The 27,502-nt window shown below is 49.0% G+C and overlaps 1 protein-coding gene across 1 annotated transcript; it reads left to right on the top strand.

The window, feature by feature from the left end:
- Positions 1-986: 986 nt before the first annotated feature.
- Positions 987-22,389, top strand: LOC128724749 (protein suppressor 2 of zeste). The gene is made up of 7 exons (XM_053818471.1): positions 987-1,347; positions 15,846-15,942; positions 16,455-16,649; positions 16,765-16,996; positions 18,931-20,191; positions 20,240-20,976; positions 21,037-22,389. Exons 1-7 carry the CDS (start codon positions 987-989, stop codon positions 22,387-22,389), a joined length of 4,236 nt encoding a protein of 1,411 aa, XP_053674446.1.
- The last annotated feature ends 5,113 nt before the right edge of the window (positions 22,390-27,502 follow it).

Here is a 27,502-nt window from a genome sequence, read left to right as displayed (position 1 = left end):
CAACCCAAAACGGCACCCTTTTTGGCAGGGATGAGGCGGCGTTGGAAGCGGGAAAAATATGCGTACGGCGTAGTAGGCTATGGGGCGAGATTGAGAAGGCATGATATTGAGATTGAGAGCTAATAAGCAGGAGAGAGAGAGAGAGTGAGACAAAAAGACAGAGAGAGAGAGAGAGCGCGCACACCAGCGCGGTAGATGGGACTTTCTCTTTGCATAGTTTTGCGGGCCTTATTTTTGATTGACACTCTCTCTCTATTGCTCTTGACACGGAACGGATTGTTTTTTCTTTATTGTTGCTTCTAGAGATGGTACGTTTTCACTCGTTGTTTACGTCGGATGAACACGTGTTTGTCTGCGGGCCTTTTTGCCGGTGTGTGGATGATGATGGCGTGTCTGTTTTCATGTCAGTTTTCACATCCATTCTCTTCTTCGTTGCCATCGTTATTTGTTTTATACCGTTTTTCCTACTCTTTGTTCCACTCCACATACGCGAATCGTTTACTTTTGTTGTAGTTTTGATAAACTTTCATTTAATATTTATAACATTTTTCCATTTTCACGTTTTTCTTCATTCTAAAGTCTAATTAGCAAATGTCTTCCCAATTGTGTGTTTCCCATTTTCACAGAATGCAGTATACGATGAACCAATAATCGAATTCCAGTGCACAGATAACCCTCACTCCGGTGTATTACTCTACCATTTCGGTTGAACGAATGTGCTCATAAATTGAACAAGGGATTGACAAGGGAAACAACGTGTGTTTGTGAGTTTGTCAGAGTTTATGTGTCCATTGCCCATTGCCGCACCGTAGTGCAATTCCAGCGCACCATACCAAACACCCCAAGGAATAGCAAGGATTACACAAAGCGCAAAAAGGATTACGAAACCCGCCCCCTATCGGTGTACCACGCGCGTGACGCACCCTAGGGCTAGGGCACCCCGAGCAGGGGTGAGCAAGGACATCACGGCAACGAAACCCCGGAAAATGACAAGCGCCGCGGCCATGCTGAGTAGTGGCGGTGGCGCAGGTGGTGCAACCGAGCGCGGCACCCCAACTCGTCTCACCATGAAGGACGACTCTGGGACGAACCTTGTGCCCACACCGGACGCCGGCAGTATTGGGCGCGGCGTTACGCGATCACCCTCGTCCTCGTCGGCCTTGTCCACCTCACCGGCGCTTCCGATGGCCGGGCTGATGATGCACGAACCGGAACGCATCCGAATGCGCACACCGGCCGCGGGTAGCAGCCGGCGGCACGTCAAGGACTTCAACGACAGCATAACTTGCACCCTCTGCAATGGGTACCTGGTCGAGGCCACCACCGTCAACGATTGTCTGCATGCATGTGAGTACCGCGGGGTGTCTTGTTTTCTCATTAAAACATACTTCCGGGGAACGTGTGTGTGGAAGTTTTAGCGGATTAATCAAGGATTTTGCTGCCCGGATCATTTGCATGCCCGGTTTTGAGGGGTTTTTAATTTTGAATTTGATGCGCAGTCTGGCACGCCTCTGATAACCCTATGCATCTATTTTCAATTGCTCTATTGATATGTATTGAATTTAACCCCCCACTAATCTGTGTTAGAAGATTGCATGAAATAAACAAAAGTGGAAGTTTTCGAAACCATTCATAGTCACTTGCATGAAATAATAGAAAAATATGAAGCTTGAAAATTAACACATTAATCTATTCACATAAAAAAAAGGCTCTCGTTAGTCATTAAGCATTATTTGTACACTTAGCTTAGTTTGTTTATTTTGTCTGACGAATTTCCGTTAAACCCCTCTTATGTAAATATTGGCACATGACCCTATCTGCGTGTAGTAGAGCACTGTAGCATATAAGTCACTGTTCACAGACGCTATCAAGCGATCCACGAACGTCCGTACGAAAACATTTAAATATTATTCACCATTTGATTTCCTGTGAAATCGCTTCCATTCGCTCCGGCGAATAAAACCGTACGCGTGCATTGCAAACTCGCCCGCAACAATTTCATGTGGAACAATTTCGACGAGAGATTTTTATTGTCCACCCTATCCGTATCCCTCAACCTCGACAAATCTCTTCCGTATCCTCGCGCGCGCGCGTGTGTGTGTGCAAATGATCGCGCAGGAGCATAAACAGGTTGGTGGCCACATCGCGGTGGCCGGTGGGATGGTACACGAATGACCACTTTTATGATTTTGCATAACCGGAAAACCAATAAAGTATCGATTGCGGCGGCACCGACACGAGACTGGTCAGCCGGTGGAATGGCGGTCGATCCTCTGGCGAGACCAACTCGAAAGGTTCGTTTAACTCGCCGCACTGAGGCCCACCCTCTGGCCCCCGTGGAGGACGAATGGGGCCGCAGTCAGTGGCTGAATAATTGATAAAGACGAATTCGAACACGAAACCAATTCATTCCCGTCTCGTCCGAGTTCGTTGACACCGTGCGGTGCGTTTCCTTGTGGTGTTGAGGTTTAGGAGGGGGGGGCGGTGTGTGTGTGTGTTCGGCGTTTTAAATGGCGGCCAATTCCACGCGGGTCCCCCCAAATTTGTATCCCCAATTTGTTAGCATAGCACGAGCCTCACAGCCCGAAGTGGCAGTTTAACGTTTGTGAGCGGGAATAATTTTGGAATGTTTGAAAACAATTCGAGCAAACCCTCGCGCTATTTGGGAGGGTAAAACCCTCCCGAAAGAGGGCCAGCCGAGTAGCCGATGCCTGAAGCTAATTTTAATGGTGCAGAAAGCAAACGATCGTACCCCGGCACAGTGGGCACTCCCATACAAATACCGGGATAAAAGTCTAGCAGCTTTATTGACTAGAAAATTTGATTGAAACGTACAATTCAGTATTACTGAAAACGATATATGATCAGTTTTTGGCAATTCATGCCCTTTTTCATATTAAAAATCCTTAAAAAAGTTTTTTCATGTATTATAACGCCTGTATGTATGCAATTGCTGAACGTTTCGTTATATTTAAACGAACTGAACGGGTAAATATTATCATTTTTGATGAATGCATAGTCACAAAATAATTTAAATAGTATAGTAGCAAGAAAATTCAAACACATAAACTGAAAATAACATCAGCTTGCGATACAAATAAGAATCTAGGTGCGATTATGTCATTGCATCTCTATAAGTGTCTGATAATATTATAATATGTTTCAAAACTTATGCTGCAATTTCCTAGAAATGATTAAAAATCGTTACAACTTACTCTTGTACTCGATCCATTTGAAAATATAACTTGTTTGACAAGATATTTATCTCCGATTCAGCTTATTGTCCGAGGCTATAACTATTGCTAATGTTATATCACATACAAAAATGACACTGATATTACAAAGATGTATAGTTTGTTTCTTTGCTTTCAAATGCTTATCACGTGAAAACGTACTCAAATAAGGGCCTATATAATAAAAACATTTCTCATGATCGTTGGGCGTTGCAACAAAAAAGCAAAAATTTATCATAGAAAGAGTATTTGTTATACAAACCCACAACTCATAATATAAGTCAAAATGTAAAAATAATTATTTACATTTACATATTTTACATATGCCGGTTTCATTCAATTAAACTTTCATTTAAAGAAAGGTAGGTAGATATGCCTCAATTTACTGATCTGTTTGCAAAATTCTTTCTTTTACCTCTATTCCAAACACGATTCCAGTTAAATTAAAAAAGTTGGTGCTTTGACAAAAGATTTGATGGAAAAGTTGGTGAATTCGGCGATGGAAAATCTTCATGGTGCATAAAATCCCTACTTGATCCATCAAAACACACTCTTATGTTATCTTACTAGTGTTGTTTTTAAATAAACTTTGTCAAAAAGGTCCATATTCAAAGTAATTTTGCTTAAATTACCGTCAGAAGTATTATTGCTTTTGTCACACCATAACCTCAAAAACGGGTGATTTTGGTCGTTGAACCACGATACAGGGTTCAGAAAAAATTGATTATTTTGTGGTGTGGCACATAGTGGCAGCAGATTTTGTATTGAAATGAAAGATAAGCTGTTCTACTACAACCTGTATAATGTTTTAGCTTGAAGACTTTTGAAGCTTTATAAAAAAAATCGTCTTTTATAAAAATAATCATGATTTTACATGGGTTTTTTCATACTTTCACAGTTTTTTTATTATTATATTATATTTTCTCAAAAACATTGAAAACATTTAATTTTATAACAATAACAATAAAATAAGCTTTCCGAAATGGTAAATTTTTTTAACTTAGGTAGTTTAGTTTAAGAGAAAAAAATTATTAAAGACAGCATAAAAAATTTGAAAATTTTAAAATTTTTTCTCACAATTTTGACTTTGACAGGCTGTTACTCCGAGAATATAGCACTTAGACCCATAATATTTTGGTGTTAACTAAGTTTAACCCTCTATTTTAAGAAAATAATTACAATTTTTCAAAAATCTAAAATTTTTTTTTGGACTTTTATCCCGGCAGTTGCCCAACGTGCCCGGGCGGCGAGCTCGCCGAGCTCGCGATGCGATGGTTAATGTTTCCAGACCGAGGGTCCCTAACTGGTTGTTGACATTAAGCTGACATGTGCAGCACAGATGAGTGAGCGTGCGGATGTGGAATGTCTGGGGTCTTCTCGAACGGCGAGCATTTGATTAAAAAGCCGAACACAAGCCAAAAACCGCCGTCCAACCGGGTGGTGTGGGAATCAATATTTTCACTTGGAAGGGCGCCACAACGGGCTCCCAAGCGAAGATCAATACGATCGGTACGATGAGTAATGAATGCAGCTGCCGGCAATCGCCACAGAGCGTCCTAATTGTCCCGTTTTCGAAGTCACGCGTGTTCTGTGTGCGTGGGTGAGGAAAGCTAGATCGATCGTTCCGCGGGTTCCGCGAAATGCTGTCAAAACATAATCCCCCATTTGAAGATTTTACTACTAGCGAGCGAGCGTGAAGAAACCGAGTTTTATTTGCTGTTTTTTTCTTCTCTCTCTCTCTCTCTCTCGTCTGACTCCTTCAAACTCTTGTGGTCGAATCGGCCCGAGCAGCGTGGTCACGATCCCGACGCAAATGTGGTCTTATGCTGCTGGTTCTTTTGTTTTTTTGTGCGCACTAAAAATGAGCGATAGAACGACGCTCAAGCGTGCGATAAATCATAGCCGGGATGTGAGATAAACATTAGCCAGCTCTCGCTTGTCTTCGTCATTTTGGGGTTTCGTTTTCGGCTCGTTTTTTTTGCCACTGCTGAAATAGCAATGCCCGGAGCTCTGGCGGTTCCCGGTCCAAGTGATAACAGGAACAACCTCCGTGTGGTGGCTATTTTTATGAGGTTTAAATTTAGCGACCGAACGACCGATCCTAGTTGAGTGTGTTGCCTTTTTGCTAGTGTGTGTTTCGGTCGTCTTTTTATACTTCTTCTCTTTTCTATCACGGATTTTGTTTTTACAAAAACCCTCTGGCATTGTTGGAATTTTACAATCCTGCCGTCCTTGGGCCAGCCGCATTTATGACCTTTTGAAAAGTGAATCTATTACGCACGCGTATTATCACACGCATCTTCGCCTCGTGAAGCGAGCCTGCGTGGCAAGGGATTAAATTCATCTTTTCGTCTCTCCAGCGCGTTACAACACATTTTTATGGTTTCGTTCGCCGCGAGGTCCTTTCGAAGGTGCCCAGAACACACGAGAATGGGCCACTCGGGGGCCAATAAATGAATACCGATGGCTGCATGGTAAGCAATTTAGCACCGATTCCCGTACGCATGTGGGTGCCCTGTGTGTTTGGCTGCCGAACGACAACAACACTGGAAGGTGAAACGAAACCCATAAACATCACCCGATGGTTGGCTTTTACGAGCATATCATGACCGGCGGTGGTTCCCACCCCGGGGGGGGGGGGGGGGGGGGGTTGGTGATCGGGAAGGCTCCGAAAGGCGTCCCGAAATTCCCGGCGATAAATCCTTGCTTCGGTCGAAATCACCCCAGCTCAGATTGAGTTTTGCTTTTATTATCTACAACAGCTTTTATCGGAGATCTATTTCGTGCTTCGTTTTCCTTTCTTTTTATCACACACACTCTTTCTCTCTCTCTCTCTGTCTGTCTCTCTCTCTTTTGCTCTCTTTCTCGCACGCGCGTGATCTCGTTGTGTGGTTAACGAGCAGATCTAATATACATAATTCGGTTTGAATGATGCTCGAGGGCAGCGTGGAAGTGGCATATATTAAAATGAATTTTGACATAAACGTGCTCACAAAAAACCCCACATTAGCCGATTGGTTCTGATTGTGTGATGAAACGAAAAAAGAAGCCCGCTAAGCATGCTTCTAACAAACGTAAAACCCGTTCATTATGAGCCAGTTGTAATGGCAAACTCAAACAGCAACAAATGACGGAAGAAGAGCAAAAGGAAATCCCAAGCCCAGAGCTGGTCACAAACGAAGGAAAACACGCAGGGATGCGGTTGAAAGTGTTGAGTCAACAAACCATAAAACATTGAAATTGAATTCACCATCCTCCCTGGCAGGCGAAGGTGCGAACTGTCCACACGACACGACTGACCCAAACACACATCCCTTCGATGATAAACCCATCTTCCCGGGCGCGTCGTAATTCGTTTTCTTTATCGCCCACTCTTACGCGGGTGGGCCCAGTGTTTTGATCGGGTGGGTTAGTAAAAGGGAGCATACGAGAGGGAGAGAAAAAAAACCGAACCATCGGGAACCACCCAGGAAATCCACCCCTTCGCAAAGGACGATGATCCGCAACCCATCGGGGGATGGTCAACAGCCCGCCACGGAAGGACACGATGGTTAGCGGATCGAATTGCACACTGATTTTCGATTTCTAAGCATTTATCTTGCGTAACCCGGTGGTGGGCCTTTGCGCTCGCGCCATTTCTCGCACATTTGCGCCAACAGCAAAAGAAAAAACCCTCGGTAGAAGAAACGAGAGGGTAAAAAGGAGAAAAAAAGAGGCGCCCAAAAACAGCACTCCCTTGAGGCGAATAGAGCAGCGCGGGTTGTGGTCCGCACGGGGCAATCATATATATATCTTTAATAGATTTGATCTAATAAAGTGCGCCCTGCGGGCCCCGAAAACGAGAGGGCTATAGGCTTCTGTCGCGGCACATCCTGCCGATAAGGGATGCCCGGTGCCACGTGGTAAATCTCGGCGTTTACGGTCGGTACGGCTCGAAGGTGCTCGTCCTTTCGATCGACCAGCAAGGGGAACGAGAAAATTTGCACTCCGAGGGTTTCGGCAGCTTCCTTAGGCCTTAGGATGGGTAACCCCTCGCGTAAGCGCGCGTAATGCCGTATTTGTAGATCCTTCGTCCTTTTGGGTGTGTGTGTGTGTGTGGGTTTGGACGCACCGAAGGATGAAGGACTGAAAGCCGTACAAAGGGAGGGCAATATTTCAACGCAATAAGATGCCAGCTTTCAGCAGCCAGCTGGCCGAACCGCCCGTACCATCTTGGTCTGTGTTTTCGTTGCCGTGTGCGTGCGAGCGAGTGCGTTTTCCAGCGGATTGTTTGATTGAGATTTTGACACCCGCGGCTTAACCGGGGAAAAATGGAGATGTCGCCTTTAGCAAAGGTGACACTACGCCGGCACCAAACGGGATGTGGTGGAATGTTGCTTTATCGACGTGGACTTTAGGGTTTGGGCTGGATCGTCCATCCACCAGTCATCAGGAGGTGCGTCCCTTTTGGGGGTGGATAACTTACGGGGGCTTACGATTTTGTTGTTCATCCGCTTCCCACGTGGTGTTTGTGCTTGTTATCAGCAGGCTAGTGGGATTTCGGTTCACGTTCTTCCACCCACCGACGATCGTCATAATCATTTGTCCAAACATACAAACGCGAGGAAACCGTCGGTCACGAGTGTCGAGCCCGCGATTCGGAGGGATTTTCGTGCCGCTGAACCCAACGAACTTCCCCTTGTCGGGAACGCGGCCGGAGAATGACGGCGGGTAAGGACGGAAATTAGAATAATAGAATAATAGAGGCTCTCGGGCAGGCCTCTGCTCAAGAAATCACTCAACCGGTTTGGCCGCGTTACGCCACGGTGACTCGGAACTTCGATGTGTGGGGAATGTGCGTGGCCTCGAAGGGGCACACCCGGAACCGAAACCGGCTGCCGGAAGGAACCGGCTGATGTACGGGCACAAACTTTAAAGCCGTGTCACGCTGCTGCTTCAGCGGCTGCTCGGGAAAGGAAAGCACGTCTTTCCATTCTAATGAGAATGGAGCTAGGGAGCGGATGAACTGACGCCAAGGAGGAGGTTTTGATTTTTGCGCGGCACAATCGGTGGCATCTTCTCGGCAGAAGCCAAGAACATGTGAGACGGGTGGCCCGTTTCCGTTGCCCTACTTCTCGATGATGCCCTTTTTTCGTACTTGTCGAGAGTTCTATTGAATGTTGGAATAAATTTTGAGGCAACAAAAAGTACCAACCACAGCGAAGAAGGTACGTGTGGAGTACCTCTTCGTGATGCAGAAGAAAGTATCTGGTGCATGAAGGCACCAGCTGTGTGCAATCTGCCTCATTCGACCATTTGCAATTCGCTTTGCGCAGTTTCTTCGGCGTGTAGGTCTAGTGCTGACGTCGCTCGAAGCGTGGTAAATTATTGGTTCTTGCTTGACGGTCCGTGCCGTTTATCACCACACAAAAGAGATAAAAAGGGATTATGATTGGGATATCATTATTAAAACACCACACAACAAACAAATGCCGGGACTGCGAGACAGGCGGAACCAAAACAAACAGCCCGATGAGAAAGTGAATAAAAGAGAGCGAGAGAGAGACACACACACTCAGGGAAATTAAAACAAAGCAACATTCTCGAAAAGGTACCGCGAAGACGATAAAGCCCACCTTTCCCGCTCGTAGAACAATAGAAGCTTAAGGCGCGTATGGAAGAGGACCACGAGGTCCGGGAGGAACACACTGATAAAACGCGGACGTAAACACGAGAAAAACACAAATTTCCTTTTCTTCCGAAATTACGGCTCTGGCCATAAAAACGCCCCGTAACAGCCGGCGGGAAAAGCGAAGGGAAGCACCAACAGCAACAAGAACAAACGAAAACACACACACAAAAAACGCAACTAAGCAAGAGAAAAACAGCACCCCAAAAAGTTGCTAATGGAAGAAGACGACAAAAGTGTGTGTGTGAGAGAGAGAGAGAGAGCAAAGAAAAGAGCGAAATGTAAGAGGAAAACTGATCGATCGAGGCAGGCTGGGTAGAAGAATGGCTCGGGGAAGGAATCCTTAGGCCGCGCTTTTTTTTGTTTTTCGTTGTTGTGAGTTGAGTTCTCGTTCTGTTTTGATCCCATCCCCTTATTGCGGACCGCACCTGTCCTCTCGGCGTAGCGTCCACCGAACTAGAGGGGTGAATATAAATGAGAGCAACTGAAGCAGTTGCCCCGGTCACTTGATATGCTCTCTCTCTCTCTGTCACACATGGCGCACCCAGATAGGGCGTCTCGCTTCCGGTACCGGTTGGTGCTTTTCTTTTTTTTTTTGCTCGTTCCGCCGGTCGCGGTCCACCCGAGAAAAGTCTCTCGACAAGTTCCCCCCCCCCCCACCCCCCCGGCAAGTCGAAACCGACGAAAAACTGCGAAGAGTCATCAAAGTGCGTTATTTTTCATGTTTCCGCGTAGTCTCGCTTTATGTGTTCCGTTCTTTTCTTCGTGTCTCGTCCGGTGGTGGACTGGTGTGGATTTGTCTAATTTTCCGTGCGGTTGTTTTATTCCATTCCACCCATACGGCTGGCGATGGGTTTTTGTTTTTCCTTTTTCTTTCTTCTTCTTCTTCTTCTTGTGCCGCCCTTCGAGAGAGAGAGAGAGAGAGAGAGTTCTCAGCGCATTTTCTTCCCGCGCCAACCATCCACTTGTCCGCTTGGGTTTGGGAAGCAGCCCCTTGCGGCTGCGGAAATTGCTCCACCATCAACCCGGGTCCCCGGGTCGTGGTGACCGAAACCGCCGTTAGCTTCGTTCGCTCGCTTTTTTCTAATGTTTCTGCCTTATTTTTTTCTCCCATTCTTTCTTCCGCTTCCCACCGATTACCGTGCCTGGCGGAGAATTGGGAGCCGTCTTTTCGTGTCGCTGTTGCAGCGCGATGTCAGTGCTCCAGGCAAAAGCCCCACCGGATCCCGGATGCTAACGGTGACCGGTTTCCGTTGGAGTAGCCGTGTGAGTGTGTGTTTGGAAGCTTCCAAGCTTTCGTTAATGGGCGCATTAAATCAGCTTCCGATCCACTCCCACGGTGAATATCCTTGAAAAGGACACCAGCGCACGCACAGCGATCGCAAAGAGAGCGGCCATTTCCTTAAGCCGTTAGAAACGACACAAGCAAATCCTCTTATCCCCCCTGCGCAGTATCTTATCACACCTATCGGATGGCTCATGCAAATCTCAATCTAATCGCACCGTCATGTCCACAGGCCTCACTCACCTATCGCGGTCGTGATGGATGGTTATGATTCGCGACGGCGACGGTTATTGCCACGATCCCGTGGGTAGCTTTCGTAACTCAGCCGCTGGGCATTCCTGTCGCAATGTGATCGAAACATGCCGTCACCATCGCCCAACAAAACCCCGTCAAATCAGGCCGATTGGGAATGGAATTGGGCGGAAGAAGAAGAGGAAAAAAAATGATCATAAATTTATTGAGTTAATCCCAAATTTATGCTCTCACGGCGACCGCGCTGAGGTCCACCGGGGCTGACGAAACGCTTGGGAAACGAGACACATACACACACAAAAAAAGCACGTCCCCGGTGGGCACAGGCGGAAATCAGCACCGGTGACCGTTGGCTGGTCAATAAGCCGGGCCCGAGGAGGGGCAAATAAATAAATATACCGATTACCGGAGGCTTTTCGACCTTTCGGAAGTTTGGCCACGGTTGGTGCCCTTGTAGCGATCTCGCCTTTGGCAGCATGAAAGCCATCGAGGTTCAATTGTGCTTGATTTCATGCGCCGGTTGCAGTCGGCTGAAGAAAATAGATTGAATTTTGCGACTCACTTTCCATGTGTTCATTGTTCCTTTCAGCTCTTACTTGCTTCACCTTCATTTAATGCCATTTTCTTCTATAATATCAATTATCTTTTTGGTACGCGTTTTTACACACCTTTTTTGTATGTTTTTTCATTTGTTTGAGCATGTTTTTAACATGTTTATTAACGTGTCTAATGTTTTGCTTCGATTGGTTCCTAATTATCTCGTTCGATTTGCGTCATTCTATCTGCTGTCTGTTGCCGCTCAAATTGGCTGCTTCACGGCCCCCGCTGCTCCCGATCGTTATCGAATTACGCGATTTTAATTATTCAAATCAAAGTTCGTTCACCAAAACCGTAATGGAACGCCGTGCTAATAAATTGGCCCATTGGCGGGAGTGGTTTTTAATTCGTGCTTCAAACACGAATTACACCAACTCAAATTTCGGGTGCCCCCAGCCGATGTACCTATTTGTTCGCGCGCATATGTTTCCATTTTTTCGTTTTGTTTTAATCAGCATGTGGATCGCCTTCTTCTATCGTCTTTTTTGTCTTCTTCTCTTAATCCCATCTCCGATGCCCTTTTTTCCCAAACTTCACGTTACGCGCGCTTACTCAATCCTAGCCCTCCGGCTTCAGCAAACGGCTTTTATTGGTCCGAAGCTGGCGATTAATTAATGAGCGGCCCAACGGCTCTCATCACCGTCCCACCGGACAGGGTAGAAGACAGAGAAAAAAAAGCGACGCCCGTTTGGGTCCGTTACGAAACGAACACCCTGAGGCACCCGCGGGTGGTTCGATCGCAACATCGAAAACCCAGAAGCTCGCCTGGGCGCCGATCGTCGAGTTTCGGTTTCCTTCATCTAATTTAAACAAATTTATGGTTACCGCCACTCGCGAGACGCAGGTTTCGTGAATCGTGCATTTGCGTTCGTTTTGTTGCCTTTTTTTTTTGTTTGGAGTGCGCGTTTTTTTTTGTTGCTTTCTTCATTGCTCTCTCGTATGTCCAGGCTCCCAAAAAATTCAACATCACCCAGGTGATGTTCTCGTTCGATCGCGCAGCTGGTGAATTTGACGGGTGAGAACACGATCGCATCACCTAGCGCAAGGAGGAGGCAACAAGCATTAAGTACCCTTTCGCATATGCTCCCACCAAACTCGGGTGGTGTGCCAAATGTGTGTGTGTGTGTGTTTCCCAGGGCGGCCAACCGTCCGGATCGGTCGGAATGTTTGCCCACCCTCCCTCTGTTTACACAAGCGTTAGTTTCGTTTTGTTTGGCTCTTGATAAACGCCAAACCGAGCGGGAGCTGTGGATGGAGCAGCTCCACTTAGCGAGCAGCAGAGCGAGTTTTTCTTTATCGCGTTGTGTAAACACATAATTTTAATCCACAAGCTTCTCCTCGCACGCCCGATGCATCATCGATGAGTCATAGTTCATCTTCGAGAGCACTTTAAACCGCGGGGCTCACGGGCGAGGGACCGTTTTCGGTTCCGAACGATGGGGGAAAGCATGGGGAAAACTCGAATTTAATTACGCAACCTGCACTTACCTCTCGATTCGATCTGCTTTGCTTTTGGGTGGAGAAAAAGTACACAAAACGCCATGGTCTCACGAAGACGCGGGGTGATTTGACTTTTAAGCATTAAGATGTTGTGATTAACATTCCAGTTCAAAATTACGCCGGTAAGGATCCTTAAAATTAATAGCTTTTAATTACGCTCACACGTTGGTGCGTTTCATTCATGCCGTTTATATCCTGTTCCGTTCAGTGGAAACTGCTCGCAGCCATCGCCTGCTTGGGTGGATTGTATTTCTGCGCTTGCTGTGTTTGCTCGGTATGAATTTTCTACCCACTTTTTCCACTGCTGACAAAAAAAACGGGAAAAAAGAAGCTCAACCGAAACCGCAGCCAGCAGGAAAAAGTTTCCCAACCTGCCACGATGCCATGCTAGCGTTCCGTTTTGCCATTTGCACGGGAATCGGTGCGTCGATGGACGATAAAGGTTAACTATGCATGGCTGTGCAGGACAAGGCTAAGAAAAGGAGAGAAAAAAAAAACACCACTACACCAGAAAGAACACTCGCGCACTTCCGGTGGCAAACAAACGCACCGAACCCCTTGGGTGACCGGTAATGGGACAATTATTTAGTCATTTTGAGATGGAACGTGAACGCCACGGCTCGCCGCGACAGAGGACCTGCGGAATAGAAACCATTGTACTTGCACACGAAAGATCTTGGCAGCATTCGCCGACTGAATTTGGCACGGGTTTAGTCTAGCCGGCGGGTTGCGTACGTTTTTATGTACCACGTGGCCCTTTGCATACGCGGTTTCTAGCCGTGTTACCTTCGACTTTGTTCAGCCCCACACACACTCAAATAAAAAGAATAATCAAATGTCGCTTCGCATTCGCGCCCTTGATCTTTCCGCTCTATTAACCACCCGTCAGAGGGGATTCTCCATTTTGGAAACTGTTCCACAGCGTGGACCGCATCCCACACGGACTCAAATCGGGAGGGCACCATTTATGGCGTTTGGTTTTACGAGCGCTTTTTTGGGGGTGAAGTCTGACCAAAACGCTAAAGAAGCACCCCAAAAAAAAGCTTCGTTTTGTGCTCGTACTTGTGGTACCAAACCCAAGCCCCAGTTGGTTGGTTTGCAGTAAGTTCACGATAAACCTGATTACGCGGCTACGAGCAGTTGTTAATCTTCTGCCTCGCTCGTTGCGCCCGGTGCGCCTTACCACATCTCCCACGGAAAGACACAAAAAGTTCTGCCCCGGCAGTGTGCGAAATCTGCTGCGGACAGCTTTTCACGGCTTCCCCCCTTTTTGCGAGCGGCGAAAGCGATTTTATACGCAAGCGAGATGGCTGCACGCGAGAAAAACAGTTGTGGTGAGAAAAAAGGGCAAAAGCCCGAGCGAGCAGCCCGGGGGGAGGTGGCTTTTGAGAGTGGCGTGAAAAGGCAAGAAGCAGTAAGCGTTGGGCGAAAATAAAAAAGCACGCGCTTTTCGCATGAAAACTTTGCCAGAGCGGGAACACACCGGTCGAGTGCGTCGATACGGGTGGAGGAACTACGGAACGGAGCTTGCGTTGGGAGGTTGCCCAGAACTTTTCACCCGACATCAAAGAAGCTGGAGAACCGGCGGGGCACCGGTACAACTCGTTCGCGAAATGAAATGCTGGCTTTGTCGTGCGAATTTTTAGTTCAAATGAAACCCGGGGGGTGTTTTTGAGAGTCGGAGAGGTTTCCGAACACCGGAAAAGCGAACCTTCGGGAGGCTTCCAAGGGCCACAAGCTGTACGGGGTTTAAAGCCTTCTCAAATCCAAACCATCGTTCCACTGAAGTATCGATTGGTGCGCGCCAACGAACGAATTAAACCGATCGGGGAATGAGGAATTAAAAGCCAACCGACCGGCGACATAAATTAGCTCCCACACGAGCACCCGTCGCAGGAACGGGCCGCGACAAAGCGCGAATATATTGTCCACTCGCGGCGGGCGCAACATCTGACGGAGATTAACGCCAGCAACGCCGGGGTGATTATTATCACACCTTGCCGTTGATCGGTTTTGACAGGCCGACCAGTTTTGAGGGCGCGTGCAACAACAAGCAGAGACGGTTCGTGTTCGCGATTCAAAACAAAAGCACAAGCGACGTGAAACAAAAGCCAGGCAAGGTTTCAATCGCGAGAGATGCGAGAGCTAAGGTTGCTTAGATCTAAGCGGACAAAACGAAGCGACAACATGCGATGTGACGTTTGCAAGCGCGTCTGTCACTTTCTGTCATGCCCGTGTTGATGCTGCTGCTGCTGCTGCGGTGCGGTTTTCTGTGCTGTGCGCGTTTTGGGATGCTGAGGCGATGTTCGCTTGATTGGTGACGCTCGTGGCAGCAAGCGATGATTGAGAACAGTTCGTAGCTGTCACAACAAAACGCCGCACGAGACGGATTGTGGGCGAGAAGGTATGCGCTAAAGAAGGAAATGGGAAACTGCCGCACCGAGAAAAAGCAAAAACGCTCAGCAAAAAAAAAAAAAAACCGAACCTCACAGGCGACGATGATTGACTATCGCTGATGATTCGGTGCGTGTGTGTGTTTTTTTGCATCACACGCAATCCAAAACCTCTGGCCGTGTGATAAAAAGGTGACGAATAGGAGGAAACTACCCATCGTTACGGGAGGGGATGACTCCGAAGGAATGTCGAGGTGAATGATTACCGGGTGCTTCTGAATGAGAACTGGGCCTTCCATTCACCACGGTGTTGCCATTTTCTTTTGCCAGCTGATAGACGGTTTGCTGTTGATTGTGTGGCCCCTCGCGTAGCCAGGGATCCGAAACGAAAGTCGCTTACGCGGTAGCGTTTACTGATAACACAGCCGGCTTTTGTTTGGGTTTCGTTGCGTGCTTAGATGGTTGTTAAACGTATTGATGACGCAGGCCACATGCCGGCAAAGGAACATGACTAACAACAACGGTCGTATGGTTGCATTACTGTCAGACAATTTTGTAATAAGAAACACATTTCATAAGATAAAGCATCGTTGAACACATGAAAGCTTTTTAAACACTCTGTTCAAGTGATAAAAGTGAGTTCATTTTTAAAAGCAAGAATGCATCAAAAAGAAACTCTCATTAGTAGATGACTGTTTTATTACCATTTTTTTTCAGCAATGCTTGACATTTCACTTGATGCATATTAAAACTCACCATTCCATTCCAGCCGTTTTATAGCCACCACCACTACGAGCTTCCCCATTCTGTGCACCCGCACGAAACAATGCACACTTAAATCTGCTCTTTCCCCCACCGTTCACCGGTTTTCATTTTCTTCTTTCTTGTTCTCTTCTCTCCCACCTTTTCAATTGCAGTTTGCCGATCGTGCATCGTGAAATACCTCGACTCGAACAAGTACTGTCCCAGATGCAAGTCGTACAACAGCAAACCGATTACGGTCGCTAATTTAAGGTAATTACGGGGGTCCGCCGCAGCTAAAGCGGGGCAGGGGTCTTATCTTATGCTTTGCCCTCGAACCATGGGCCATGGGTGCGTTTTATGGGACGACACATATTTCACGCAAAATATCTGTCCCCCATAAAGTTTACCATTCCTCCTCCGTCAAAATGCCATTTCGCCCGGCTGATTAGTTTATCAAATCGCCCAAACGGTTCTTTCGCGAACGCAAAAGGTTGCAGCAAATTTCTTCATCCCAACACAAGCGTCATCCGTCTGGTAGCGAATTGGCTGGCTGGCATGGCCCTGCGCAGACGCCATTGCACCTTTTTTTCTTTGTGTGTCTTGTTTCGTTCGCCTCCTTTCTCGTGTGGGTGGAATACGGTCCGTTTTCGAAACAGGTTGCCACACCGTATTACATCGACCCGTGTTTTGTTGGCGTTTGTAAACCCACCCGCCCGAATGGGGTGTTTATAATTACGTTTCTGGTGAAAAGTTTCTAATGACACTCGACTTTCGCACCACAGGCCCGATCGAACGCTCCGTGCGCTTGTCTACAAGATGGTGCCGAGCCTGCACAAATCGGAAAACCAAAGAATGGTGCAGTTTTACGCGTCGATTTCGAGCACCATCGTCTCGTCCGAGGACGACCCGTCCGGGCAGGAAGGCATTTTCCAGCTGCTCGACGATCAGAACTTCTTCTCTCCGGACGAACCAATCAGGTAAGCATCCAGCGTCCCAACGGCGTCCTTTTCCATCGAAATCGATCTGTTTTTTTGGATGTGATTTATTTGGGGCAATCCTCCTCTTTGTTCTACTCTGCGTCCCACTCATTAGCCTGTCACTCGAGTACCTCTATGAGACGCTGGCCGAGGACCAGAAGCTGCCGATCACCTACCTACAGTGCCCGGCCGCCGTCACTATGCACCATCTGTACAAGTTCATCCTCACCAAGAACGGGCTGGTGGTCGGCTCGGACACCATCCGGGTGGAGATAATCTACGAGGAGGAGATCCTGCCGCACGACTTCACGCTAATGGATGTGGCCTATTGCTTCGACTACAAGCGGGTGAGTACACGCTGCAACGCTTTTCACTCAGGGACATTGAATTGGGCAAAGCAAAAGCCCAAAATTTAAAGCTCACACGGAACGAATCAAGCTGTATGTGGTTTCATTGATGCACGCTTTGTGGCCAAATTACGGGCTCTCAAGAGCTGGCAGAAGAAGCCTTCGCTTTTTTTTTTGTCCACAAAGCAGCATCTCCACCGGTAGCGAGATTCGAAGAATAATCGAAACAGCTAACGAAACAAAAAGGAAAAAGAATCCCCAAACAAATTGTTCCGAAAATATTGGCGCCCGCGAAAAGGTCCCAAAGCGAACGAAGGCACGACGGCACACACAAACACATTTGGCGGGTGAAATGAGGGAAAAAAACGAGCCCCAAAATGCTTCACTCCTTGCGAAGAAGAGCGGCTTCTGCGTTCGGGTCGTTCGGCCACGCACCTTCTGCCGCTTCTCGTCACGTGGCAAGGACAGCCACGGCCCTGTGGCAAACGAAGGAAATAAATGCGATTTGGTTCGCATGAATGCCAGGTTTCGCCACGGCCCGGGCGATAAGAACTCCGGTGGAACAAGGGATGGTTGGGTTTGCTTTTCCACCAGGCACCGGACCGGTGTGTGTAAGGAAAAGAAGCGGAAGCGAGAGAATAATCATCAAAAGAAGAAGAAAAAAAGAAAGCAAACATAAAGCACCTTCCAGTGCGCGGAAACGGGAGAGAAGACCCTCGATAGCCCTGGCGAAGGGAGTCCGTGCTGAAGGACTTCGAGTGGCGAATCACAAGAACGTGCGCGATTCGATGAGATGAGCAAACCGCGGAAGGACACCGCACTGCCTGCCGAAGCAGCGCAAGAGAGAAGGCCAAATTCCAGTTCCCGGCGTGTAGCTGATGATGCTGCAATCCCCCGGACGACACCGCGTACAGTGCCCGACCGATGGGTCGCCTCTAAAGGGGGCTACCGAAAATGCCGTGATTGAAATCAATTTGCACTCAATCAGACAATCGTTTTAATTCCACTTTCTATTGCGCTCAGCGTGCTTTTCACGTTGTTTCCGTCAGAGACACCGGCTGAGGGTGGTGTCGCGTACAAACCGTCACGCACTGTAGATCCGTGCGCGATGGAAACGCTATCCCCGGAGTGCGTAAGTGCAAGTGCGAAAAAAAAAACCCCACGGCCGGGAATGAATGGCCGTACGCTTCTCGTCCTCGCTGGCGGCCGTGGAAGGCGCACGAAACGAAAATAATTAATAGTAATTATGCTGCGCGATTGTGCGCCTCGCGATAGCATACGCGCTGCTCTCGAGATTTGCTCGTCGTGGCGGGTGTTGTCTGGGCGCTAGTCGCCTGGTCGCCGCGCGCTAGTTGATAATCATAACGATGGGCGATGATGGGGATCAGCAGGAGATGTGCGCCTTTTTCTGTACGAGAAGTGGCGTTTTGCCGGGCAATCGTTCCTCGGAGCGTGGGGCGTTCGTTTCGCGTGGACCACGGTTTGCACCGGGAAGGAACCGTCAAGGACGTCGGGAATTACCGTGTGTGTGTGTGTGCGCTCGTTGTTGAACGGTGTTGAACGATGGCGTAATTAAAATGGCTTCATGAATCGTTAAGCGCATCCGTTGTAACACCTGATACGATGGTCAGGGAAAGATCGTCAAAAAGCAAATGTTGAACACGATCTAGTAGGCCGTTTTTGGACATCCTTCAATGTTTTAACCACAATCAAGTAGGCGTTGTGTAGTGGCCAATATGTCTTTCGATTCAATATTACCCCCATTTTTCCCCTTCCGAGTGAGGTGAAATTTTTTATTCTACCTTTTTAAAGACATTACAGGTTCATCTAATCGAAGTCCTTTTTCCCTTTTCTCTTTCTCTCTCTCTTTTTCTCTTCCCGTTGACTCATTAAAACCCGAACGCCTAACCTTGGCGTGACGTGCGCAATAACAGATAGCACCGATGCGGTTTTTCTATCGCATTCTCATACAACCGACCGCGAAGTTGGCACCGACCGCGAGCGCATGCCACCGCGTCGAGGGCCAGGACAAAAATAGCACCCCCACGAGTGCGTCTCCCACTACACCGGTGGCCTCTGTCTCCCAGACCCCACCAACAGCCAAAAGTTCGACTGGCAGTGCAAATGTGCCGGCAACTGCCACCAACAATCAGAAGCAGACAAAAACCGGCCAACAGCAGCAGCAGCAGGAAGGGATCAGCAAGGGTCCGGCAGAGATCGCCACCCCTAAGAGTAGCCCTGCGGCCGTCGTGAATGGGCAGCATCGTATGAGCAAACCGATGGTGGCGCCCTCTAGCGAAGGAACACGCGTCGGCAAGGCACCATCCGGGAACTTGAAGCTGGTACTGGTTCCACCGAAGGGTAAACCCGAGCCCTGTGAACCCAAACGAAGTCCACCTCCTTTGAAGGCGATCCAGCCGGCACCCGTGGTGGAACAAGTTCCTGCGAAAAAACCAGCGGAAAGTGACTCTAAACCTCCACCAGGGACCATCCTGAAGTGTTACGTAAACCTGAAGAAGCAAACCGTCGCCGAAGGACCTTCGGGAAAGTCAACGCAGGAGGAGATCCCCCGGTTGAAGATCGATTTGCCGCGATTGAAGACGAAATTGAGTGTACCGCGTGGCCCAGGAGAACCGTCGACGGGACCGAGTCCTCCAGGTAGCAGCAGTTCGTCAGCGGCCACCTCACCATCCTCGGGAAGCAGCTCAACGGCCGGGAAAAGCCCCGTGTGGCCAATGGGCAAGGAGGAGTACGCCAAAACGATCGGGTTGAAACCGGTGTACGCTGGATGTGCGGAACCACTGGCCACCGACACAAAAACTGCTTCGTCCTCGCACCGCAAGCGCAAAAAGGGCAAACACTCGAAGGAAACCGGAAGTAGCGGGAAACGCCGGAAGCTGCACGCTGAGATTTCCTCCCAACACGATGACGCCAGTCTCAAGATGAAGGTGAAGCTGACCGAGAAACCACCCAAACACGAGCGATTGCGATCATCCGGAAATGAGGAGGAAACTGCTCCACAACCGAAGTCCCCACCGGCGATCGTTCCACCTCCAGAACCCGCCAAGATCCCGGTGAAGGTCCCACCAAAGGTTCCAGCGAAGGTGATCGATATTACGCGGGATGACGATGAAGTGAAATTCGTCCACAGCGAGCGTCGACAACAACCGGCACCGGTTGCCCCTGAACCCAAGCGTCCTGAGAAGCGTCCTGAAGAAGTTAAGACCCGTGACGTGACCCCAGCACCTGCGGCACCACCATCACCTCTACCACCATCTCCATCGGCGGTCTCATCGAAGGACAAACTGAACGAAATGCGCAACGTGCGCCACAAACCGATGGTTTACATCCCGAATCTCGATCGCAGCCTATCCGCCGATGCACCTGGAGCTAGTTCTTCGATCAATTCGCTGCTGGAGAGTGTTGGAGCGAAGGTACCGCTGCTCAAACCAACGCCAGCCCTCATTCCCACCTCGGTGGCAACGTCACTAAGCGGAAAATCGCAACTACGCCATCCAATGTTGGCGCGTCCTATGCAAACGTGTCCTCCGTTGGCGTATCCCCTCGCGGCCAGTTCCACCGTAGTGTCCTCGGCAGCTCGTTCGATGCCAGCTCCGGCCGCAATCAAGCGCTCGATGAGCACGGATGGTGGGGCGAACGTCAAAGTGCCCCGACTCGAACCACCCTCACTCGTGGCACCGGCCTCACTGTTGCCTCCGAAGCAGCCCATTCATGCGCCAATGTTCAACTTCGCGAAGGGAGCTAATCGTGCGAAAGCCGCCCAACAAGCGGCCAACGTTGCACCACCAACTCAACCGGAACCCGTGCCCTATCGATCACCGATCAGTGCGTCCTACACGAAAGAGATTCCGCCGGTGAAGAAACCCATCCCGAACCTACAGCTTCCACCGGTTTCCATCAGCGTGACGAAGATGTCTGACCCCACGTCATCTCCGGTGTCCTCATCGACGTCGTCGTCTGTATCGTCGTCCTTATCGGCCTCCTCGTCCGCGTCGGGTGTGTCACCAGCGACCTCCAAGAACCTACTCGACAATGGCCGGCCAGCTCTGGAGATTCTTCGCATCGCACCGAATGCTCCTGTCGCCGATAAGCCCTCGCTTGCGCCTTTCGTAACGCCAAAAGTGGCCCCGAAAACCACCCGACCACCACCGGCTACGATCCCGCTTATCAAGATCAAAAAGCCCACCCCGGTGGGTAATGGCGGCGGTGCAGATTCCGTGACGTCATCGACCATGCGGCCTAAGATGGCGGGAAGCGGGATGCGATCGCACACCGATCTCACTACCGCCAGTGCGGCCATTCTGGATCTGTCCGGTGGCACTCCGAGGAGGCTCTCGGACGATGTGATCATTCTCGATCATAGTCCTACCAAGGGGACGGCTGATTCAACCAATCGACCGAAGGTGCTCTCGGAGAGTGTGGTTCGTCCTGGGAAACCTTCGGTGCCGGTACTGAAGCGTCCACCGGACATGATCAGCTTGGCAACTGGTGGTGGACAAAGCGTCCCAAGAACGCTGGCTCCTCTTCCAAAGCTAACGGAGATCCACCGCGCTAACCGGGGTCTTTCAGTGCGGCAACCAAACGCGTCCATTCGCAGCATTCCCAACCCATCGGCGTTGGCTTTCCGTGGAGCTCCAGCTGTCTCGAGTTCCTCTAGCATGCCCCAAGCCAGCTCCCAATCCTCGGTGGCACTAATGGCGACGTTTTCGAGCACTTCCGTACCGACGAGTAACGGTGGCCGTCCATTCGGTAACGCCACTAACGCTCCAAGCGTTGCTAAGCCATCCACCAACACGTCGCTTAGCAACGGTTCCGCTGTGAAACAACCGACGTTGGGAGCTGCCGTGAAGGGTCCTGGTGTCCTTGCTAATGGTGCGAGGCCACCTACCACCAATGGCGTGAGCAGCAGTTCACCGAACAACACCTTCAACAACAATAACAACAGCAAAATTGCCAACGCCAACACACCGGCCGTGCCAGCAAAGAAAACCATCGAGAACGTTGCTGCGGAGTTGAAGGCGGTTGCTGCGACGGCTGACACCACCCACCGGCAACCCACCACCACGGCTTCGTCCTCTTCAGCGTCCTCCAGCGTGACAGCATCTGCGGCATCATCGACGTCGGTCGGGAACCGTGAGGATCCTTCGCGAAAGCCAACCGCCAATCAAGGATCACCGACGGCGGTAAGTTCACCGGCGGTGACTGCAGCGATTGTCGGTGCCGTTGGTGTGCCGTTGCCCGTGACAACGGGTACAGTGAACCGTGCCAATAGTAGTAGCATCGTTACTAGCGTTACGGCAACCACGATGGCGGCGACCGTTACGAACGGTAGCTCACGTTCCAGCCCGGCAAGTACGGTGAAGGTCGGTTAAAATGCACCCTTATATCGAGGATCGAAGGTTTATTTAGCGCTGAGGCACGATTTAGTCCGCTCTATCGCAACTCTTCTCACCACATTGATATTGATAGTGAACTGAAACACTTTCCAAGGAGCTCATCCTCCATCCTTATCCTTAGTAGTGCATTATTATGATTATTATTAGTCACACAATTATTCGTACCAAGTGAACGTTTCCCTCTGTTCCCGCTAACAACCCGATGCTGTAGTGGTCCATTATGCCCGGAAGGGCAGCAATATACCTGTATAGAAATCATAAAGAAGTACCATAAAAACAAAGGCTATGTATTAGAGTAGTGACGTATATGCTATGTATGACATACGATATTTATTTCCCAGCTCCCATAAGCGAGCATTATAATGCGGACCGGCGCGAAGGTATGTCCGCACCTAATAGTCAGTACGTGAGTGTGTGCGTGTATGTGTGCATGTATGCTGATGTACGTGTGCTAGGCAAAAACAAATGGAAAAAAAGATATTCCGTGTGTAGCGTTTCGTAGCGTAGAAAAAGGGTAAAACAAAACTTCATTTAAAATGATACTGGCGTGCACGAGCGCACATACATTGCGCTGGGGGAGGTAAATCCACCCAGTGGCGGGAAGAGCAAAATGAAAGGATAAATGCATACAGGAGACAATGGGGCGCATGATGCATGGAGGTGGACACGTAAGTAGGTGATGTATAATTTTTGCCACCCAGGTTCCGTGCGCACCACCTCCGGACCGGGTGGACATTGGTGGGTGGCAAATTTTGTTTTTGCTCCCGTCAGCCCGGGGAAAAAATGTACATACACATGCATACATACACAAAGCCAGACAAAGCGGCCAACAACTCTCAGGAAGGAACGGGGCATCATACAATGTATATTTGCAGCTCGTAAACGTCTCGCATCATTGCATAAAACAGAGAGAGAGAGAGAGAGAGAAATAGAGAGACAGAGAGAGAAAGCACAGAAGCAAATGCAGATGTGAAAACGATTTTATCAGTTCGAGCGGCGCTTCCTTCGCAACGCCCGCAGCGACGACTCATTCGCCTGCTGCACTTTTTAAAGGGGGTCAAAACCGGGCGGGTTTTTCATAAAACCCAGCAAACGAAATCGATCACATCCGATCAGGGGTTGGGCGAGCCAATGCGCGTTTGAACGTTGGCATGCCACATGGTGGCATGAAAATGCGAGAAAACTTCAATCGGCAAGAGGTTGAAGATCAACCGAAAGGTTCGCATTTCCCCGCACGAACGGCGGGTAGTTGATTGGGATGGGAAGGTTTTACTTTTGTTGTTAAATTCAAACCCCCCCCCATCACACGAACGTGCACGGGAAATCACGGCAACGAAGGGGACGACCCGCGAGACGGTGCGGATGCACCCGAGGATGGATTGATAATTGAAGCAAATGGAAAAATTATTAGTCGTCAGCTCAGCCGACCCGAGGCGCGAGAGGGAGCAATTTCATTTATAGAACGCAGGCCGCAGGCGGGCTTGTGTCTGGTGGGTGGAAAAGCACCCATCCCCATCCCGGTTTGATTGGATCTTCGTGGACGTGCGTGGTCCGTTCCGGGAGCGCTGGCAAGCAAAAGCGCGGTGTCGTCGGTGTTATCTTTTGGTACGGATTCGCGTTCGCTGGGTTGGAACGGGTTTTGAAACGGTTGCTAGCGAGGTGGCTCAGAATAGAGAAGCCTTCCCGGCAACTTGAGACCGGTGCGATGCGTTGAAAAGATTTCCACAGGGAAGAAAAACCCCGGGAGCGGCGAAAAGGAGGCTTAAACTTAACCGCAAACACGCGCGTCGTTTATGCAAGCCGATTCGATGCTCCACTTGTGGTAAAAACTTTCCTATCTTCTAGTGAGGCGTTTTTTTTGTTCTCGTTTCGTTGGCATGATCCTGACGCGTGAGGCTTCTGAATGGCGTTCAACGTGTGTGTGTGGGTATGTGTATGTTTTATAGTGCAATAGCTTAGCGGAATGGACCCCAAAAAGGGGGAACAGATCGAAAGGCCACACTGAGGCATTTAAACGATATATTATGATATACCACTCAGGGTTCGGCGGGAAGCCGGTTTACGAAGCCAGCATAATCGGGTGGGCAGGCATAATTGATTGATGCGAATGGGTCGAATGATTGGGCGAATGAAACGGGATAAATTTCGTCGCTGCGCGAGTTTCATTGCCGTACGATCGGTTTTGTTTTGTACATTTGTGCCGAACGATATGGGTGGGAAATGGGTGAACGTGTGTGTGTGTGAGAGAGAGAGAGAATGAGAGAAAGATGTGTAGGCAAAGAAGCGCATAGAACCGTAAGAACGTAAACGTAAATGGATGTAGAGAAATACAAATAAGCGCATGGAAGCTAGCGCAGTCGTAGCGAAACAATGTAACCCAGACAAATTATACAAGCAGTAGCCCCAAACACGGCCGGTAATTGTGTATGCCAGTGTAAAATGTAATCTGACCACAAACACCCCCCCACACACACACATACCTACATAACCCCTCATGCAACCCCCCTCTTCCCTTCAAACACAAGCCGCCAGGATGCAACCGCGTACACGTATTCATGTATGGATAATAAACATCAAAAGGAAAATACGATAATCAATATTTGAACACCTCGAGTACTGGAGTGGTTTATTGTGTTGTCCCTGGAACGTGGAATATCACAATCATTACAATGTCAAGCACACACACGAGTCAGACCAAAAACAGGGGTGGGGGTTGGATACGCCGAGGCCAAGCCCTGCAAGGACGCCACCCATCAGGGGCGAGCGTGTGTGTGTGTGTGTGTGTAAACTGAAGCTCGCCCACTTCACATCCCATCGCGGGATGGCAAAAGGGCAACAGGTAACGAGAGATCCACACGCTGGTACTGAAAGAAAGCGACAGAAAGTGAGAAAGAGAGAGAGAGAAACAAAGACTACGAAGAGGAAAGGTAAGAAAGGTGATCTGTTGCACAACAAAGTCGCAGGACGAATCGGACGCTCATCCATTCCGGTGTGGATGGGGTTTTTATCCGAAGGGCGTTGGGTGCCCTTTCAAGGAGCTGCACGAAATGCCAATGCAACGTTAACAGAGAAGCTTGAAGTTGATGTCTTCTTTTCACTAAAATGTAGTCTATTCGAATGGACGAATGCATACAAGGATGCGAGCGGCTTGTTTTCCACTAAAAGGCGACTTAAATTTGAATGTAATAATAAAAAAATGAGCTCTTTTCAGATATTACATTGTTTTAGACGTTGTTTTATATTTCACAACATGTTACATCCCTGTGAAAGTACGCTACAAGTACGCAATTACGCCTACAAAGTAGTAAAGCAATAAACAAGGCGCAAAACCTCAGACCTGATAATGATGTACAATGAAAGGGGAAGGCTATGAGAATATTTAATGAATGGTTTCGGATATTTTTTTTCTCCAATGTGTGTATGTACCATTATTACGGTAAGTTTATCGACGCCCCCGGCAATATCCGTTGTGCAGGCTATCGATTTATATGGGCTGTTGAAGAGCCTCATAAACCTCCTCGGTGAAAGCTAATTGCAGAATTGCACAAGCAGCTTAGTGTGCGGGGGTTTTATTTTTTGCCTTCTGCTAGAACTCGCGCGTAATCCAACGACAAGAAGAAAAAAAAGGAAAAACGACAGCAGCACCAGCTTACCAGCTCCCGCTTAATACATGCTACTTTACACGTTTACAACCCCAAAGGGCAATCCCGAGCGAAGAGCACGTTTCTTCTTCGTTCCTGCGATAATCTCCGTCACAAAACGGCACACCCGGCAAAAGTCAATCTCCACTTCTTCGCTTGTCCGCGTCCGCTACCGTAAAAAGGTAGGGAAAATCCGAGACGCGCGAAATCCCTTTCGCACACGGCAAAAAACGCCATTTTCCTGCCGGCAATAATGGGCACGGGCGCTTCCTTATTGCCCCCCTTTCGGTGGGTGGTTTTGCTTTGCTAAGTCTCTACTTTCGCCCTCCGGACAGACCCCGGATCGGCGTCATAATCGTCGACAGAGGAAGAAACATGAGCCTCATTACATTTGGCGTGCATCAGGGCCACTGAGCCCACCAGAGGGCTGCCTAAATGCCTTCACCTTCCTGTAATCGGATGCACCTCGCGGACGCGTTTTATCGCGCAAGGCTGATAATTACTTCGTGACTACTCGTCATGCGGAAAAATGATTACTCCCCCATGGTCCGGTGTGGCGATCTCCAGCGAGAGAAACTGCGTTCCACGGCGGTGGTTTCGTGTGGAAGTGATTTATCGCAAGCTCTAGTGTAAACTGGCACGTCGGTTGGTGGAGTAAATCATACGCGTGTGCCCTCGGAAAAATACGGCTCAGGTGCCGGCATTCGAGCGATCTCGAAGGGTGTATGTGTTGGCGCTTGATTGGAAGGCAATTTTCACCTTTAATCGTTCTCGATCTCGGGGTTAACTCTTCGATGATTAAGCCATATTAGACACCACGCAGGGTTATGGTTGTGTCTGCCTGGATATGAGCTCCAGCTGACTCGTTTAAGGTCCCCTGTAATTACTTTTATTGCTCATTCCATTGCAGAGCAATAAAGTTTGAAATTTTCTTCAAGAAGTAAGCAATACCTCTGGCATCCAACTTTCGCCATTTTTTATTTCCATTTTCTACTCTTTGACCATTCCTGCGCATGTTGAGTGTTTCATCACGTGTCGGAAAAACCGGCAGTTCCATTCCGAACATTTGGTTTAATCATTGCCACACTCATTGCCATCACCACCACCCGGCGGATAGTTCCCAGAAACCAATCCCCATTTTGTCCGGGGTTTTTTTTCAGTTCCAGCCCCAAAGTTCCGTGAAAGATTACTTCCCCCGAGCCGTTAATTATGATGTTACTCGAATTGGCTCATCTCTCGCGCGGGTCTATAAAACAACAACAAAAAAACATAACACCCCACCGTAGTTCCTGAGCCCTTAGCCCTGATCCAGCAGAGATCAAAGCTGGCTCGATCCCGTCGATGCCGTCGCCAGTTTTGATTGATTTATGCCGCCTCCGGGAGAAGAGGACCACCACACGAGATCAGACCGGAGATGGATCGTCCGTGTGTTGGTACCCGATGGGTCT

The sequence above is a fragment of the Anopheles nili genome, chromosome 3, assembly GCF_943737925.1.
Source record: "Anopheles nili chromosome 3, idAnoNiliSN_F5_01, whole genome shotgun sequence".
Lineage (NCBI taxonomy): Eukaryota > Metazoa > Arthropoda > Insecta > Diptera > Culicidae > Anopheles > Anopheles nili.
This window is presented reverse-complemented; position numbering and strand designations above follow the sequence as displayed.

Bases quoted from the DNA above. Each gene is read 5' to 3' on its own strand.
- LOC128724749 (XM_053818471.1), top strand. From the start codon at position 987: ATGACAAGCGCCGCGGCCATGCTGAGTAGTGGCGGTGGCGCAGGTGGT. The intron at 1,348-15,845 runs GTGAGTACCGCG...TTTCAATTGCAG, and splicing joins CAACGATTGTCTGCATGCAT to TTTGCCGATCGTGCATCGTG. The intron at 16,997-18,930 runs GTGAGTACACGC...GCGCAATAACAG, and splicing joins ATTGCTTCGACTACAAGCGG to ATAGCACCGATGCGGTTTTT.